Below are 16,357 nucleotides of genomic sequence, written 5' to 3' on the forward strand. Positions count from 1 at the left end.
ATAGAACTTTCGAAATGACGACTTCAAACGAGACTTTTGATATCCTTGTTTCATCAACTTGTTGGTTAATAGCTTGCTTCGTTTTAAAAATTTATCGTACATAGAGCATGCTCTTGCGTATCGAGTCAACTGGGAGAAGTTAAACTATGTGAATCTTTGGAGCAACGTTAATGTCCAATGATTAACTGATTAATTATATGTTGATTTACGTCCCGTTCGAGAATTTTTCATTCATATTGAGACGTCACCATATATCATTGAAGGGCTTCAAATTTAGACCTTTACTTGGCACTCAAGGCCTTTGAGCAGTGAGGGTTCTTTAACGTGCCAACGCCTACCGTGACACGGGGCCTCGGTTTTTAAGGTCTCATCCGAAGGACCCGCAACTTTCACTTCAAAGTACCGAGAGCATGGCGAAGGAACAGTTGCTATGAAAGATATGGAGATAACGAACAGTATTCAAGTTCAAAAGACCGTTCACGGTAGCTCAGTCGGTAGAGCGCTCGCTCCGTGATCGGGAGGTCGTGAGTTCGAATCTCGGCCGCGACAGACCTAAGTCGATAAAAAATAGGTAGCAACTGTTCCTTCGCCATGCGCTCGGCACTTTGAAGTGAAAGTTGCGGGTCCTTCGGATGAGACCTTAAAACCGAGGTCCCGTGTCACGGCAGGCGTTGGCACGATAAAGATCCCTCACTGCTCAATGGCCCTAAGTGCCGAGTAAAGGTCAAAATTTGAAGCCCTTCACCGGTATATGGTGACGTCTCTATATGAGTGAAAAATTCTCGAATGGGACGTAAAACAATATACAATCAATTAATCAATCAAGTTCAAAAGTCCATTAAACATTACAAAATAGGTGCAGAGCAAACACGGACCTCCAAAACATCAGAGGTGGGATCAGGTGCCATGGAGGAGTGAGCATCCCCTGCCGACCGGTCACACCCGCCGTGTGCTCCTTGTCATGATCAGGAATAACGGAAAAATCCTTCGACAATTCAGTGTGTAAATAATGGCCTAACAATTAGTATGAAAAACGTCAGTCAGCATTTGACTCAGTGATAAATTGTATTTGCTGACAAGGTCATCGTATCGACCGTAGAACTTACGAAATGATGACTTTAAACGAGACTGCTGATATTCTTGTTTCATCAACTTGTTTGTCAATAATTTACCTCGTTTTAGAAATTGTACATACGTAGAGCATGCTCTGGCGTATCGAATCAACTGAGAGATATAAACCCCCTATGCAGGTGATGAAGGTATATTGCTGCATAAGTAAGGGAAGTTGACGATTGAAAAGTTAAAGTCATCACGTTTATCATAAAGCTTGGTTGTTAGATTACCATTAACGTCTTTTTCAAGTAAAATATCCAAATATGAAACAGATGTGTCAGACTCTGTAGTATCTTTTATCTCAAGCTCACCGGGATATATCGTATCGACATCAGATTGGAAATAACAATTGTTAATTGACAATACGTCGTCGATATATCTAAATGTCGAGTTGAAGGCCACAGAAAGTGTTTTCTTCTTTTCACGTATAAGATTTTGGACAAATTCTGCTTCATATGAATACAAAAAAGGTTTGCTAATAACGGAGCGCAATGGGTATCCATGGGAATTCCAATAGATTGTTGGAAGACCTGGTCTCCAAAAACCACATAGATATTGTCAATTAGAAACTCAAGCATCTTTTTAATGTCAGCTTCAGAGTAACTTGTGTGTACCATCAGAATGTTTTTAACAAAATAATTTTGCAAATTACCAATGACAAGGTAAGTAAATTTACGAGTTCCACTACCTATTTTTTTATCGACTTGGGTCAGTCGCGGCAGTGATTCGAACACACGACCTTCTGATCACGGAGCGAGAGCTGTTACAACGCACTTTAAAAAATTACGCACTTTGAAAATTTTATTCAAAGTGTGTAAAATTTGAGACCAAGTTAACGCACTTGTAAATATCGACCATATTAACGCACTTTGAAAAAAATAGTGCACGGCTTGGTCAATATTCATGCAAATTTTAGGTATCATAGATAATTAATTGAACCTGTTTGGATATCTTTTCGGTGATGAAGTCACTTCAGGATCTGAGATATAGACGTTTTAAAGATTTTTAGGGGTTGTCTAGTTCCCAATGCAAAGGTTCTCGTAAATGTAACAAAAGGAAAATGGATCTTTTAGTAATAATGGAGGAATGATTATTTAGTAGTACGATTTCGTTTCTTTTTTTTATTTCCATCTATGATAAGTTCTGTAGATGTAGGGGTCGATTTATGACTTAAAGCATCGCATTTTTCTTAGGGAAAAGGTAGCAATTATGATTTTTCCATTGAAAATAATTTTCCCTCAGAATATCTTTTTATAGTTATTTGATAAGTATTTAGAAGATGAAAAAAATTGTTTATTCCTGCACAATAGGATTTTTTTTTTACAGCTCTTTGATTAGTATTTAGAGGGATGAAAAAAATATGCATTTTATACAAGTTGATTTTGTAAAGCTACTTTGGCCAATTAGTCAGTTGGATATTGTTGCTTAGACTAGCGATATGGTTCCTGAACTTCTCTTCTTTAATATAATAGGGTGCTTTTTTTTCAGGAAAGCTTATTTCAATTTTTTCATCTATTTTACGATAACTCAAATTTATTGAGAGAAAGTATACCAATGTCATACTACGTTATGTAAATACATATTTTGGGTAGGAAAGATAAAGAGTTGGGCTGAGGGACCTTCTAACTGTCTTCTCCTCGTTCTCGATGAGGGTAGATCAATTCATCAGTTTTCGAAAGAAAAATAACTTAAATTACTTAAATCTAAGTCCAGAATTTTTGTTTTATACATGTTTTTTTTTCAAAGTGCGTTAAGTGTCTCCATGGTAAAAAATGTTAAGGCACTTTGAAAAAAAATCAAAGTGCGTTGATTTTGTCCCAAATTTAACGCACTTTGAAAAAATTTTTCAAAGTGCGTTGATTTTATCCCAATTTTAACACACTTTGAAAAATTTTTTCAAAGTTCGTAATTTTTTCAAAGTGCGTTGCCACAGAGCGCTCTACCGAATGAGCTACCGTGACGGCTTTAATGTCCGATGATATTGGTTACTAAATAAAATAAGGTATGCAATTGGCCATTATCCACAAAAATATCGTGACTTTGTCATGTCCTATAAACTATAAAAACTCTCCACTTTCAAATGTTTGGGATACTTTGCAAAACCTAGATGTAGTGCCATATAAAAAGAAAATTAAAAAAATTAATGATTGTATTTTAAAAAAAAAAAAGTTTGCCATGGATTGATTTTTCAACTATAATGACATCTCAGTGAAGCCAGCAGTCTATAACAGAGCTTGGGAAGTAATATTCATAATAAAAAGTAACAATTTTATTTTAAAACTGTGTCTACAACAGTTTACAACACTCAGTTGATTGAATTAACTTCATGGCTAAATTGAGTAGTCCTAAGACCAAGCTAAACTACAGCCTTAAATATTAAAGTGAATAAATTGTCCTCGCTTTAAGTTGAAAGAAATAACAATCGGTTGACCTATTCATTTTTCAAAATAAAAAAAAAACACGCAATACTGATGTAAGAAGAAATGCTCCATGGATGATTGTTGAAAATGAATTTGTTTAGAACTTTCAAGTCGTGTTTCGACACAATCAGAATTTATCTCCAATGTTTGTCCATTATATTTTCCGCTTGCAGCGGGATATAGAGACTATACAGCCCCAAAATACGAGAAAAAAAACAGAAAATATCTTCTTGATAACTGAAGGATGTTTTGAATGGTTTTACGATCTTTCCTGAAGCCAGAATAAGCTAGGAAACACAAAAAATAACGGAACAGTCAAGGAAGCTATTTTCTGATTTTCGGTCAAAAAGATTGACTTTGGGATTAATTCTTTAAAAAAATCTGTTGATCACATGAAAATCAGACAATGAAGTATACCTTAATGTTGTTTCTCTACAATCTTTCCATCACTATAGCTATTGTACAATCACGACAATAGTACAATCCCTTAAAGATTGGGTAACGTTTCTTAAGCATTTACAGGTTGCTGTTCAATTTGAACTTTTTATTTAAAAATATATTAATTAAGTAAAAATTCACTTTTTTCTTTTGCAATTTCAATTAGTATTTTTCTGGTTTTGAATACTAGTTGATAGAATAAAATCAAGTAATACAGAGGAGATATATTTAGGAGCATTTAATCCTTCATCATACCAAACATACTTTTTCCCCTAAAGTGAGTAATCTTCCACTCTCCAGAACAGGTTATCCAGTACGATGTCTCCAAAGATAATTGTAGAATTATCACGGGAAGCGTGTAAATATCCGGAGAGAGAGACAAACGAACGATCAAACCGACATTTCGACACTGTGTACACAACAAACTTCACCCTGCTCGAGGAATCTTAAGCCGGTTTCAACATAACTGCATAATGCCAAAAACTTCACCATGTTATTAATTGAGCATACTTCCACTTAAAAGCCATAGTGGGGTGTCCTCTGATATAAATCTTGATCCTTGTTTGTTCGGAAGAGATTCTAATATGCCAGATATTGGCAGCATATGTGATAGTTAATATTATATTATTTACTCATTTTTCTCGTAACTTATCCCTTTGCTGCTAACTCTCTAACCTATCTACAACTTTGATGAAATGTAAAGCTAATATTGAGCACGTTTTGTCAATACGTGTGTATCTTTGGTAGAATTTGTACTTTGTTACTGATAAGAGGAATCTTCTCTCACTCCCCTATCAAAAAAGTTTTTATTCCAAGGACAAATGTCCTTGATTTACGAAGTCAAAATAAAGCTCGAATTAAGACAACTCCATTATATAAAGCATAAAAATATATTTATTGTTTTGATGATGGAAACGTGGACAAAGTCAAAATTTTGATACTGTTTTTAATTTGTGTAGAATAAAAGTGATGAACTGTTGCAATTAGAATTGATACTGATTTGCGCCAGACCAGTAAAAAAAACAATGATTACTTACTGAGCTATAATTACGCTGTTTAATTTAAGGTATTTATTTTTCAAACCTATCCTAGGTAACTGGGGAACAACATTGCAGAGAAAGATCTGGAGCGGAATTAACAGACCAAGCCTACAAACATACAACTTGCAGCTTGTGTTATCAATTCCTTATAAAAGAAAATATAGCATTCCGCACGTTTTATTACAGCAGAAGTACAGGTGAAATATGCTTGTCTAGTTCTAATCAAAGTGAAGTTTTCTGTCCTTCATACGAAAACAACACGATTATGAATTATGTCTGTGAAACTTTATCAACCGTTGAAAAATGTAACCAGTGGAAAATGTGTTGCGAAAGTGCTTGGGAGTGTTGTCTCTCTCAGAAACTATACAACACTACGACACTAGAGGGCGCTTTCTGTCCGATGACGTGGGATGGCTGGGAGTGCTGGGGGAGAACTCAGGCTGGAAAAGTTGTCAGTCATAAATGTCCATCGTTTATATCATATACACCAAAGGAGGGTAAGTGACATCTAAAAGACAGAAATTGAGCATACAATATAGTGTATGATTTATTGTTGACATCTCTTCGTTGCGAAGTAAGTTAATACATCATTAAAGAACTACTAATTTACGAAGTTCGGGGCATGGAAAACCACGAGAGACTTAAAAGTTCATTAGAGTTTTTATTGTATACGAACCAAAGACACATACAAATTAATCCAGTGTTTTATCAAGATAAGTTTTAATTTTATTTTTTTCATATTTTACACAACAATTTTGTACATTTCTTATGCCTTATTTTGATTGAAGAAATTAATCAGAGAATGACAAAACCCCCCACTAAATAGAATGTTTGAATTTTACCCTTAAAGCTTTACTCAGATCTAGACAGACTTACAATGGCAAAGCAGATATGAAGCTCTCGAATGTGTAAGTTGAGAGGAGGCGTTGTTATACATAAAATGTTTAAGTTGAAAGAAGGCGTGGTCATACATAAAATGTAAAAGGAGGCGTGGTTAGTCATAAAATGTACACAATGGACAAAGAGATACATTGACGATATCCTTAATTAGCATATAGCACTAACCAGATCTCCAGGTATACGTAGAATATTTTGTTAAGTATCAAAGGTTCTTTTCTTTCTTTCTTTTTTTTAATATTTCAGGAGAAAAGTTTACAGAAACAGATCATTGTAGTACGTTGAAATCGCATTTTTTTTTTTTTTTTTTTTTTTTTTTTTTTTTTTTTTTTTTTGCCTACGGTCGTTTTACCATGTCTGTTTGTGTTGTTTAAAATATTTTTGAAATCGATCACTGTTCGTTATCTTCACCTTTTTCATTTAAGCCCGGAATTTGCATAAAATAAGAAAACGGCCAAAATGTACTACGATGTCGTATTTATCCTCTGGTTCATGCACTGTTGCGAAGTTTCAATGAAGTTTTTCCAAACAATATGACACATTTAAACATGTGAAAAAGAAAACACATCAATGTATTCATCCTACACTTTCTTGATGCAATAAAAATATGTCAGCTAAAATCAAAGTTACTGCTTCTATATTTTTCTAAATTTCACACTTGTTTTCCTTCTTAAGTTTTTGCAAATTTGTTACAGTCATATGTCAATTTAGTGCAGCCGAGACATCATAGTGATAAGTGTTTTTAAGAAAATAACTTGGAAAATAACCTCATGAGCCAAATTTTAGATCAAGTGGTCATACATATAAAGCAATAACGTCCATTTATCATAAGGTGTAGCTAAGATTAATCTGTGAAATTTTGAATTCATAAAGAGATGGATATTATAAGAAAAATAAATAACTATATGCTCCATCAAAGGTGCTTTATTTTCCTTTTCCCACTGAACGCAATTCATCGGTTAAAGTAACATTTTAGAAGTTTTTTTTAAATATTCCAAAGTCTAATTGCTATATGATAATAAATAAAAGTTTCAAAATTATTTTCTTTTATTAATTAAAATTCCATGCGACAATAATATGTATCAATTATATTTATCATCACATTCCTTTACATATAATCATTCTTAGCACATATCATTCTTAATTTGTTCTTTAATAACCGTTTAAGTTATAAAGCATTACAAGAAATCAAAGTATTAAATACAATCAATTAATTATTTTACGGCAGTGATGTTTGGGAAATAGTTAAGATGTGCGTGTGAAGTGTAAAGCGAAATCCTTATTCTCTAATTATTTATATCTTAAAAATGAAAAACAGAGCTTCAAAAACTACTTCAACAGACATGAAATTAACTGTTTGCTCGTTTTAACCTTACCAAAATCGTGCAATAGGGGATAAACCCAAAATGTCTAGAACACCTTGAAATATGAAATCATTAAAAGGTATCATTGTAAAACAACGTCAATGGGAGCTCATGGGTCTTTTGTGTAGAATTATGAGTACAGAGACACGATCCCCCTTATAGTTTAACGAATACAATGTGATTATTCAGAACGAAGGATTTGTTCTTAACAATGATTACGAAGTGACCGGGAAAAGATTTTTCCGAGACATGAAGTAGTCTGGTTACAAAACAATTTTCAAATCTTCAATATCAATTTAACAATTACGTAAGTGAAATAAGTCAATTTTCCTAAGTGTATCAATTTAGTAAAATCTTTGCTTCATAAGAAATTATCAATTACATTATAGTCTGTATAGTTCTGTATAGACACTACAAAATATCTGCTTACTGAATGTAAGTATTGACAAGATATGCAAAGTAGGCGCTTCGCAATGCCTTTTGCTCATAATATTTTTGAGGTTTTAAGTTCACGAACTCATTCTCAATCTTTTTAGGACGTAAAATGTATGACGGAGAAGTATAAATAAAAAGTAAAGAAACTCATTGTTGAATGCATTGATTTACTCTAAACATTCATGCAAATACGAATTTTCCCCAAAAAGATAGAAGTAAATAAAGTCTTTATATAGGAAGCTTGATTAATACACCATGCAACATGCAGATCACAAACTACACACCGGTATATTGTTTTATTGTGTATTGAAAAACTATCAATCGATGGACTGCATTTGCAAAATGGCCTTTATATAACGACGATAGAATTGCAAAATGATGAATTTATCTAAACGAAATGAACTTTATTCTTTTTTTTCATGTCATTTTCTGTATCTCGAACAGCAGCCAGGTAAGATTGATTAGTTTTGTCGTTGTGTATAGACAATACCTATACTTTTAGCTGAAGCTCGGAAATTCTGCACAGAGAATGGAACTTGGTGGAGGGACAGCTCGAGACATGAACACACAGACTACGATCAGTGTCTCAGCGTCACAAAACTACAGGAGAAAATCAATGTACTGAAATAATCTCGTCTTTTATATAAAATGTAACGGATTTATCGCCCTTTTTTAAATATAAAAATCTAATTCATTTTTACTTAATGATTGTAGTACACCGAATTTAAAATGAGATACAATATACTCTTTGATGCATTGGGCTTTTGTTTTTTCTTTCTTGCATTAAAATTTCAACTTTAACTCCACACGTTTAAAATATCGGATAGAAAGGAAATAAAATGAATTCGCAATTATTATTATTATCATTATTATTATTATTATTATTTTTTACATTTTTCAAACTATTTGTACCATTCTTTAAAAAAAAAACCATCAACACAATAAGCTTTTGATATAGAGCATGAAAATTACCAGAGAACATAGAAGTTGAATGTAACTTAAGAAACAAACTATATTTAGGTAAACGTTATTGTGATAAGTGTAAATTCATGAGAAAGAAATTCTTTTCAGTTTTTCAAAGAGGTAACTCTGGTTAGAATCGCCGTCAACAGTGTTGGACTGCTTTTTCTACTGTCCTCTATCGGCCTCTTTCTTCTCTATAGGTAAGAAATATTTACCATGTTTTCATATAAAAGTTTTACTTAAGGAGCAATATAAAAGTGTGAATTGTTTCTTAAAGGATTAAAATCCGTGATGAAATAAACTATTTTAATGAAATGAAGATAACGAACAGTATCAAGCTAAAAAGTTCATTGGAACAATACAAAATTGCGAGCAGACCAATCATGGTTTTCTAAAAACATCAGAGGTTGGAACACATAGAAGGGGTTGGGATTAACTTTATTTGACAGGTTTCAATTAGAGAATGTATATGGTCAACTGATGCTTCCAATGCAAATGTTGTGTCCTGCTATACTCATTAATTGTAGAAAAAATTAACTCTACGAATATATGCTGAAGTTGGATCTTTCATTACAGTTAAATTGAATTTTGATGATTTGAATCGTGCGATTGAAGGTTATATACACAACAGGTTTTAAGTTATAATGTATTACAATATCTAAGGTTATTTTGATTTTGACTGAAAATGAATTTCATTATTAAAGACAGCTTCGAATTCAACAAAGGATTAAACTTCACGTTCATCTATTCCTGTCGCTGCTCGTTAGAGGAATCATCGAACTCTGTTGGGATGTTGTAATTAGATATAAAAGAGTGGAGGATAATTCTCACCACACGGACCAGGTAATAGTGATGTACATATTAAATGTTAAGATTGAGTTAAAATTTAATTACTTTAAACTTATTGTATATATTTGCATTATCTGAGAGCCGATATACACATTAAACCTGAAACGTATGTTTTCTATAAAGAAGCAATCAAAATGTATATGTCATAGGTTTCAAGTTTATGTTTACCACTATAAATAAGCGACAGAGATGTATAATTTGATTACTATTCATTAGCATTTGTATGTTTGTCTATATGCATATTCCAACATACATTTATTGCAAGCTGCTTGAAGTTCACTTAATTTTTGTTCGATTTATACGGTAAACATACGATGTAATTTTACCCGTGTATTAGTGCGTAACTTCTATTTTATCAATATTTATGTTTTTTTCTTTTAATTTTGTAAGATTGGATGTAAGATATTGTTTGTCCTAAATCGGTTTGGATGGTCGGCGCCTTTTTTCTGGATGCTATGTGAGGGGTTCTTTCTACACAGACTGCTTATTAAGACATTCGAAAGACAGAAAACATTGATATTTTATTATTTGTTTGGATGGGGTAGGTACTTACTGAAAATTCTCAGAGGTTCGTCATACATTCATAGAACTTATTTTATAACATAAAATATACACATGTATATGATTATATATCGAATAATATTGAACTACATGTAATATGTTTTATAATTTTGTTATTAAGATAATTAAAGCCTTTCTTTTGACGATGTTAAAGGCCATTGCATGTTCTTACTTCAGGTACGCCACTTGTACTCACAATTACTTATCTCATCGCCAAAATATCATCAGATTCATCGTCAGAAACAGCATCAGAAAAGTAAGGCCATGTAAACGTCACTGATTGTGGTATTAGAATCAGGCATATCTTTTATACTTGTAATACATTTATGCAGAGATATTTACGCAGTCTGCATGAGATATGGAAAAATTAATGAGATTTTAAAATTGTTATATGTATGTAGATAAAAAAAATCCAAAGATTCCAAAACTGTATTTGTACGATGCATGTATAAAGAGGTCTGCTGCAGAATGTGTACAAATTCAAAACGTTATATGAGGGAAAACATTTATGGGGATATGTTGAACGTAACGTAGAAATGTTATAGATCACAGTCGACGTAAAAATCTGTGTATTCTAAATAGAAATACAGTGGTGATCCCTGAGTCAAGAGTGGTTTGCGAGTGTATTTGGAAAATCAATGAGATGCCATGATATAGTTGCGCACAAAGGCCAATATATTAATATTTTGAGAGAGAATGAGAGACATAAATTAGGGTTGCTCTCATGCGCCACGACATACACCACTACACTTTCTTAATTTTTACATTGTTTTTTTATAATGTTATTCGTTGGGACAACCCCTCGTAGTTTAGTATAGTTTAGTATAGGCCTAGGTAACTATTAATAGTAGATAATAGTTTAAAGTTATCACTATCGTAAATAAAAGTTTTCGAAGTTATCACTAGGTGACGTAGTGATCACTATAGTGTCATAGAGATCACTTTAGTGAATCAAAGTGTCAAAGTGATAACTATAATAATTCAAGTGTCGAAGTTAATATCATAATAATAAATCTGTGATAGAATTCCCCTTTAATTCTACTACTTAGATATCATCCAGTTTTGAAGGTTTCTCTTATTTTACCAAAGGTATTTGTTGATGTCTTGATAAGATGAGAAAATTATTTTATTTGACAAGATATTTCTGAGATGAAAAAACTTTTGTCTCCCATTTCAATTCGTGTATTTTTATATTATCAATTGGAAGATTTACTGTTAATATGTTTTATGGAGATGGCAAATTAGTAACTCAAAGTTTAAAAATAACATCACATGTATATATTTCAATCTGTAGTAGTTATATGCTAGATATCAAACCACATATGTACAATTATCACTTTTTATTCAACGATATTTAGTACATGTATATACTACTGGTTACTAGGGTAAATCAAAGTTTACAAAAAGTGATCACAATACAGTAGTAAATCAAAGTTTACAAAAAGTGATCACAATACATATATATTATTATAACAGTAACTTGATCCGAAGAGCCGTATCACGTCAAGTTGACAGGCGCGGATCATCAGATCAAACGAGACGCGAAGCGTCGAGTTTGATCTGATGATCCGCGCCTGTCAACGAGACGTGATACGGCTCTTCGGATCAAGTTACTGTTATAATGATAAATTTATTATATACCCCTTAACAACTAGCAAAATATGATAAAAGAAAAAAACCTTTTGGATCAATTACATAACTTTTATCCATTAAACAAACCATTTTGTCAAGGAACTTTTAAAATGCGCGAGAATAAAAACGTCATTTATCTGTGTACTACGTCATCAGTTTCAGAGAGGGGTGATATGGATTCAGAAAACCACAGTGTGGTGATCCGGAACGTCGGATCACATCGTCTCGTGATTGCGTAAATTCAACAGTAAAACTTAGTGACAAACAGTTGGGTATATAATAAAGTAGTAAATCAAAGTTTACAATACAGTAGTAAATCAAAGTTTACAAAAAGTGATCACAATACAGTAGTAAATCAAAGTTTACAAAAAGTGATCACAATACAGTAGTAAATCAAAGTTTACAAAAAGTGATCACAATACAGTAGTAAATCAAAGTTTACAAAAAGTGATCACAACACAGTAGTTAATCAAAGTTTACAAAAAGTGATCACAATACAGTAGTAAATCAAAGTTTCAGAGTTATCTCTATAGTTAATCCCACAGTATCAAGGTTATCATGATAGTTTATAACTATAGTTTTTCTTTAGTATTTGTAGTTAGAGATTGTACTTCTCATATCAGTACTAGTTTTAATTCTACATGTATTGCCATTAAAACTGACCCAGTTGAATTTTCTTAGTACACTGTATTAGTTTGATCAGTATGTCTAAGATTCAATCGTTAAGGATAAGTGAGCTGTCAAAGCAGCAAGCATAACTTTCAATTGGTTATATTTACATTCAGTGTGACTGTCTTTATGAAATCCATTAGAAATCTACGACGTTCTAATCTCTATAACACACAAGAAAACCCTGTCACTGCGCCGTAGAATACACAGTAGGAACTATATGCAGTTTCAATACTCTAGGAACACCAAAATGTATATCGTTTTGACTCAATTTAATGAAAAACAATTACTTTGTTAAATTAACGTAAAAATACAACACCTGAGAGTTTGAAATTGATTTGTCATTTTTTCCTCGCAATTTTCATTTCCTTATCTAACTTTCCACGTCACAAACGGCTATTACGTCTATTAAGCACACCAGTTCTGAAAGGCGCTAAATTCATAATAAAGATTAACAATTATGAGGAGAGAAAATTAGAAAATGTAAATATAAGCATTGAATTCTTATTTTTTGACCGAAAAATTGCCGACAAATCAAATTTTTGCCGACAAATTGAATACCGCGCGGTATTCAATTTATCGGCTCGGCCAGGTGCGTTATAGGACCGACGACATCCAAAAATAAGAATGAATGCTTATATGCTGTAATAAAAGATCCATGCTCTGCTTGTAATTAATGATTTACAATTTAATTAATTTGATTGTTAAAAAGTATCACAGCTATTGTTAGTGTGTACTATGGTGTACTTTGGTTTGTGTTTTAGTAATTGCTGGCTGGATTCCTCATCATCAGGGAAGGAACTATATTGGATCATTTTTGCACCCACCATTTTATGTCTACTGGTAAGTGATTCTGTAATAACACCCACCATTTTATGTCTACTGGTAAGTGATTCTGTAATAACACCTACCATTTTTATGTCTACTGGTAATTGATTCGGTAATGACACCCACCATTTTATGTCTACTGGTAAATTATTCTGTGTTTAATCCCTCTGCTGGCTACAACAGCCCCCTTGTTTTAAATACTTAAGTTTAAGAAACAAAATTTATATAAATGTTAAAAATATATGTAACAAAAGTTGATCTACTAAATATACTCTCTTCTTACAATTAAGATATTGAAAATTTAAAGTTCAAGAACTGTAAACTGATTCTTCTTTTTTCAGCTTAATTTATTATTTTTTATCAACATTCTTCGAATCCTTGTAAGACAAGTCCGAACATTACCTTCTGAACCTAGCAATTTTAGGTGAGTATCAGTTGAGTTTAGTTTAATAGTTAGAGTGTAAATCATATACGATACCAATTTTGATGTACCGGATGAGCATTTCGACAAATTATGTCTCTCCAGTGATGCTTATGCCGAAACGCTGGAAAATATTTCAATAAAATTAAAACTTTGAAGAGCTGAATAAGGGGTGCCAAAGACTGAAGCCAAATACGTCGAAGGATCAGAGCTTTGCATGAGGGAGATAATCCTTAATTTTGAAATAAATTTCTAGATTTTACCACAGCAATTAATATCCGTATTTTCAAGCAAGAACCGAAGTACTTAGCTACTGGGCTGTAGCTGTATTCATATCGAACATTAACCTAGCACTTATGCTTGTTATAAATACATGTAGAATTATCCGTTAATTTATATTTTTATCTCTACACCAGCTAGAAGAGAAATACATCTTTATTTTTACATGAAGTATTCATTTGCAAATGGCACCGGCAAATACTCTAGTAATATCAGAATAACAGTCATCCATCTCTCAGTTTTTCCTTTATCAATGGATATAATGGTACATGTATATATAATTTTTTTTAATAAAATGTATTTTTTTAAATAATTTTCAGAAAGGCCATTAAAGCCACTTTCATTTTGATCCCTTTATTTGGATTACATCAGTTCTTTCTCATCTATCAGCCCACAGCAGAGGAATCTGCTTATAATTTCTTCCAAATGGCAGGAGGAATCATCAATAATGCTCAGGTTTGAAACTATTCTGTTTAAATTTTATTTATTGTTAGAAGCTTGTATTCATAATCGCAGTCAAGTTTGATTCAATCGCAATGGCTTTGAATTTATATTTAAGTATTTTAATTGAAAAAGGAAGAAAAAAAAATAATAACATGTATATTCATCGTCCTTGGAAAAAAGAGATAGCAAAATATTTTATTGATATTTATTTTATTGTAGGGAATCATAGTTGCATTGATCTTCTGCTTTGCGAATGGAGAGGTTAGTTTTTGTGACTTTACACATTCAAAATACTTGATATTTCTAAAAATGAGAAAAATCAGATAATTTCATAGTCCTAACAACGATTCTTCTGTTTTCCCTTCATAACTTTGTTTAAATTGAATTCATAGATCACTATTCCATAACAAAATATAATTCTAACACCCAATGTTGAAAAAATAATGATAATTTTTTGAAAAGGAACCATGCCCTTTTGAGCCCATGGGAAATCAAATTCAAAGACCTTTTTAACATGCACATAACGCAATCAAATTTTATTGGTAACGCTTAAAGTGTAGAAGTAACATAACGGACTAAATTTTTTTAACCGCGCCTTTGGCCCCTCTGGGGCTAAAATTGAAATTTTCAAAACCTCACTGTACTACTACTGGCCCATGGCTAAGCATATGCCAAAAAGTTTTTTAAGAACCTTCAAGAATAGGGGAAGAAGCAACAAAAAGAAAGTTTGCAGACGGACGGGAATTACAACAGTACAGGCGCGGATCTAGGTTGTCGCATCAGAGCAGGCGCTATTAGATGGTGAAGGTCTGAGTACTATCGACGTCCATTAATGGGCGAAGGACAGATTGAAGGCCTGGTGGGCGAAGCACTCGTCAGCTCCTGATAAATGATTGATAATAGGTTATTTTGTCATTACTACAATGGTATATGACAATAAAAACTATATTTTAATTTTGTTTGTTTGTTAAAGTGTCGCGCGTAGGGAGCGCCTCTGCCTGTAGTAAGAAATATGGAGAAAACGAACAGTATTCAAGCTCATTGTCCATTTAGCAATACATATCGGGAGCAGAGCTCCAGAAACATGGTGCCATGGAGAAGTAAGCATCTCCTGTCGAATGGTCACAACCGTCTTGTGCTCGACCTATACGTAAACAGAAAAATCGGTAGAAATTCAGTATGTAAATAATCGCCTAACAATTCGTTTGAAAAACGGCAGTCAGCATTTGACCTAATGATAGGTTGTGTTGTTGATACGGTCATTGTGTCGACCATATCCGAACTTATTTTCAAAAGTGTATGTATAATTACGAATAACCTTGTAATCTTGACCATCTGTATGCTCGAAAAGATAGCCCCTTACCTTTTGATCTTTATGAAAAGAACGTTATATTTCATATTATCCAGTAATGCTGTAATGTTGGTAACACGTACTTGATCCTGAAAAGTTTTTAGCTTATTATTAAAATGCACTGCATTTATTCAGGTTATATCCCATATAAAATCATCTTACGACACCATGCGGCTCCAACAGAGTCTAGACCGTAGGAAAAGTCTGACGACGTCACAAACAAATACGCGCCGTCTGTCGGCATCGTCTGTCAACATTAACCAGAACGGTCTTCCTCACGTGTCTTCGTTCCATGATATAAGTGACACATTGAATCTCGCTGACAATAATAATATTCCAATGGAAGATTTTCAGACCAATGGTATTATAAATCCAAGCTGTGATTCTAAAGAAAATGATGAGGTGCAATAACAAATGCCACCGAAACTTATGCGATGAATACGAATATGACCATACAGGATGTTTTTTTTTATTTAATGTATTTTAATATATGCAATGAAATCCAGTCACTATGTAATATTTTGCATTTTGGTATAGGTTCAGGTTCTTGGAATAAGATCACAATATGTATATGTTATCGAGCTTTTTACTAGTCTTCATTGCTTATTATGAACGGATGAGTCTGTGCTAAACCATATATAGATATCAATTGA

General features: G+C 32.8%; 1 protein-coding gene across 1 annotated transcript; it reads left to right on the forward strand.

Annotated features, from left to right (window-relative positions):
• The first annotated feature begins 2,759 nt into the window (after positions 1-2,759).
• LOC133193971 (calcitonin gene-related peptide type 1 receptor-like) lies at positions 2,760-16,144 on the forward strand. The gene is made up of 12 exons (XM_061329882.1): positions 2,760-2,765; positions 5,064-5,508; positions 8,210-8,325; positions 8,779-8,870; positions 9,375-9,513; positions 9,910-10,060; positions 10,258-10,336; positions 13,146-13,224; positions 13,551-13,633; positions 14,230-14,365; positions 14,573-14,614; positions 15,840-16,144. The coding sequence occupies exons 1-12, from the start codon at positions 2,760-2,762 to the stop codon at positions 16,113-16,115; spliced, it is 1,644 nt and encodes a 547-aa protein (XP_061185866.1). The 3' UTR covers positions 16,116-16,144.
• The last annotated feature ends 213 nt before the right edge of the window (positions 16,145-16,357 follow it).

The sequence above is a fragment of the Saccostrea echinata genome, unplaced genomic scaffold (assembly GCF_033153115.1).
Source record: "Saccostrea echinata isolate AGI-Se365-2 ecotype Australia unplaced genomic scaffold, CSIRO_AGI_Sech_v1 ptg000028l, whole genome shotgun sequence".
In the NCBI taxonomy this organism is placed as follows: domain Eukaryota; kingdom Metazoa; phylum Mollusca; class Bivalvia; order Ostreida; family Ostreidae; genus Saccostrea; species Saccostrea echinata.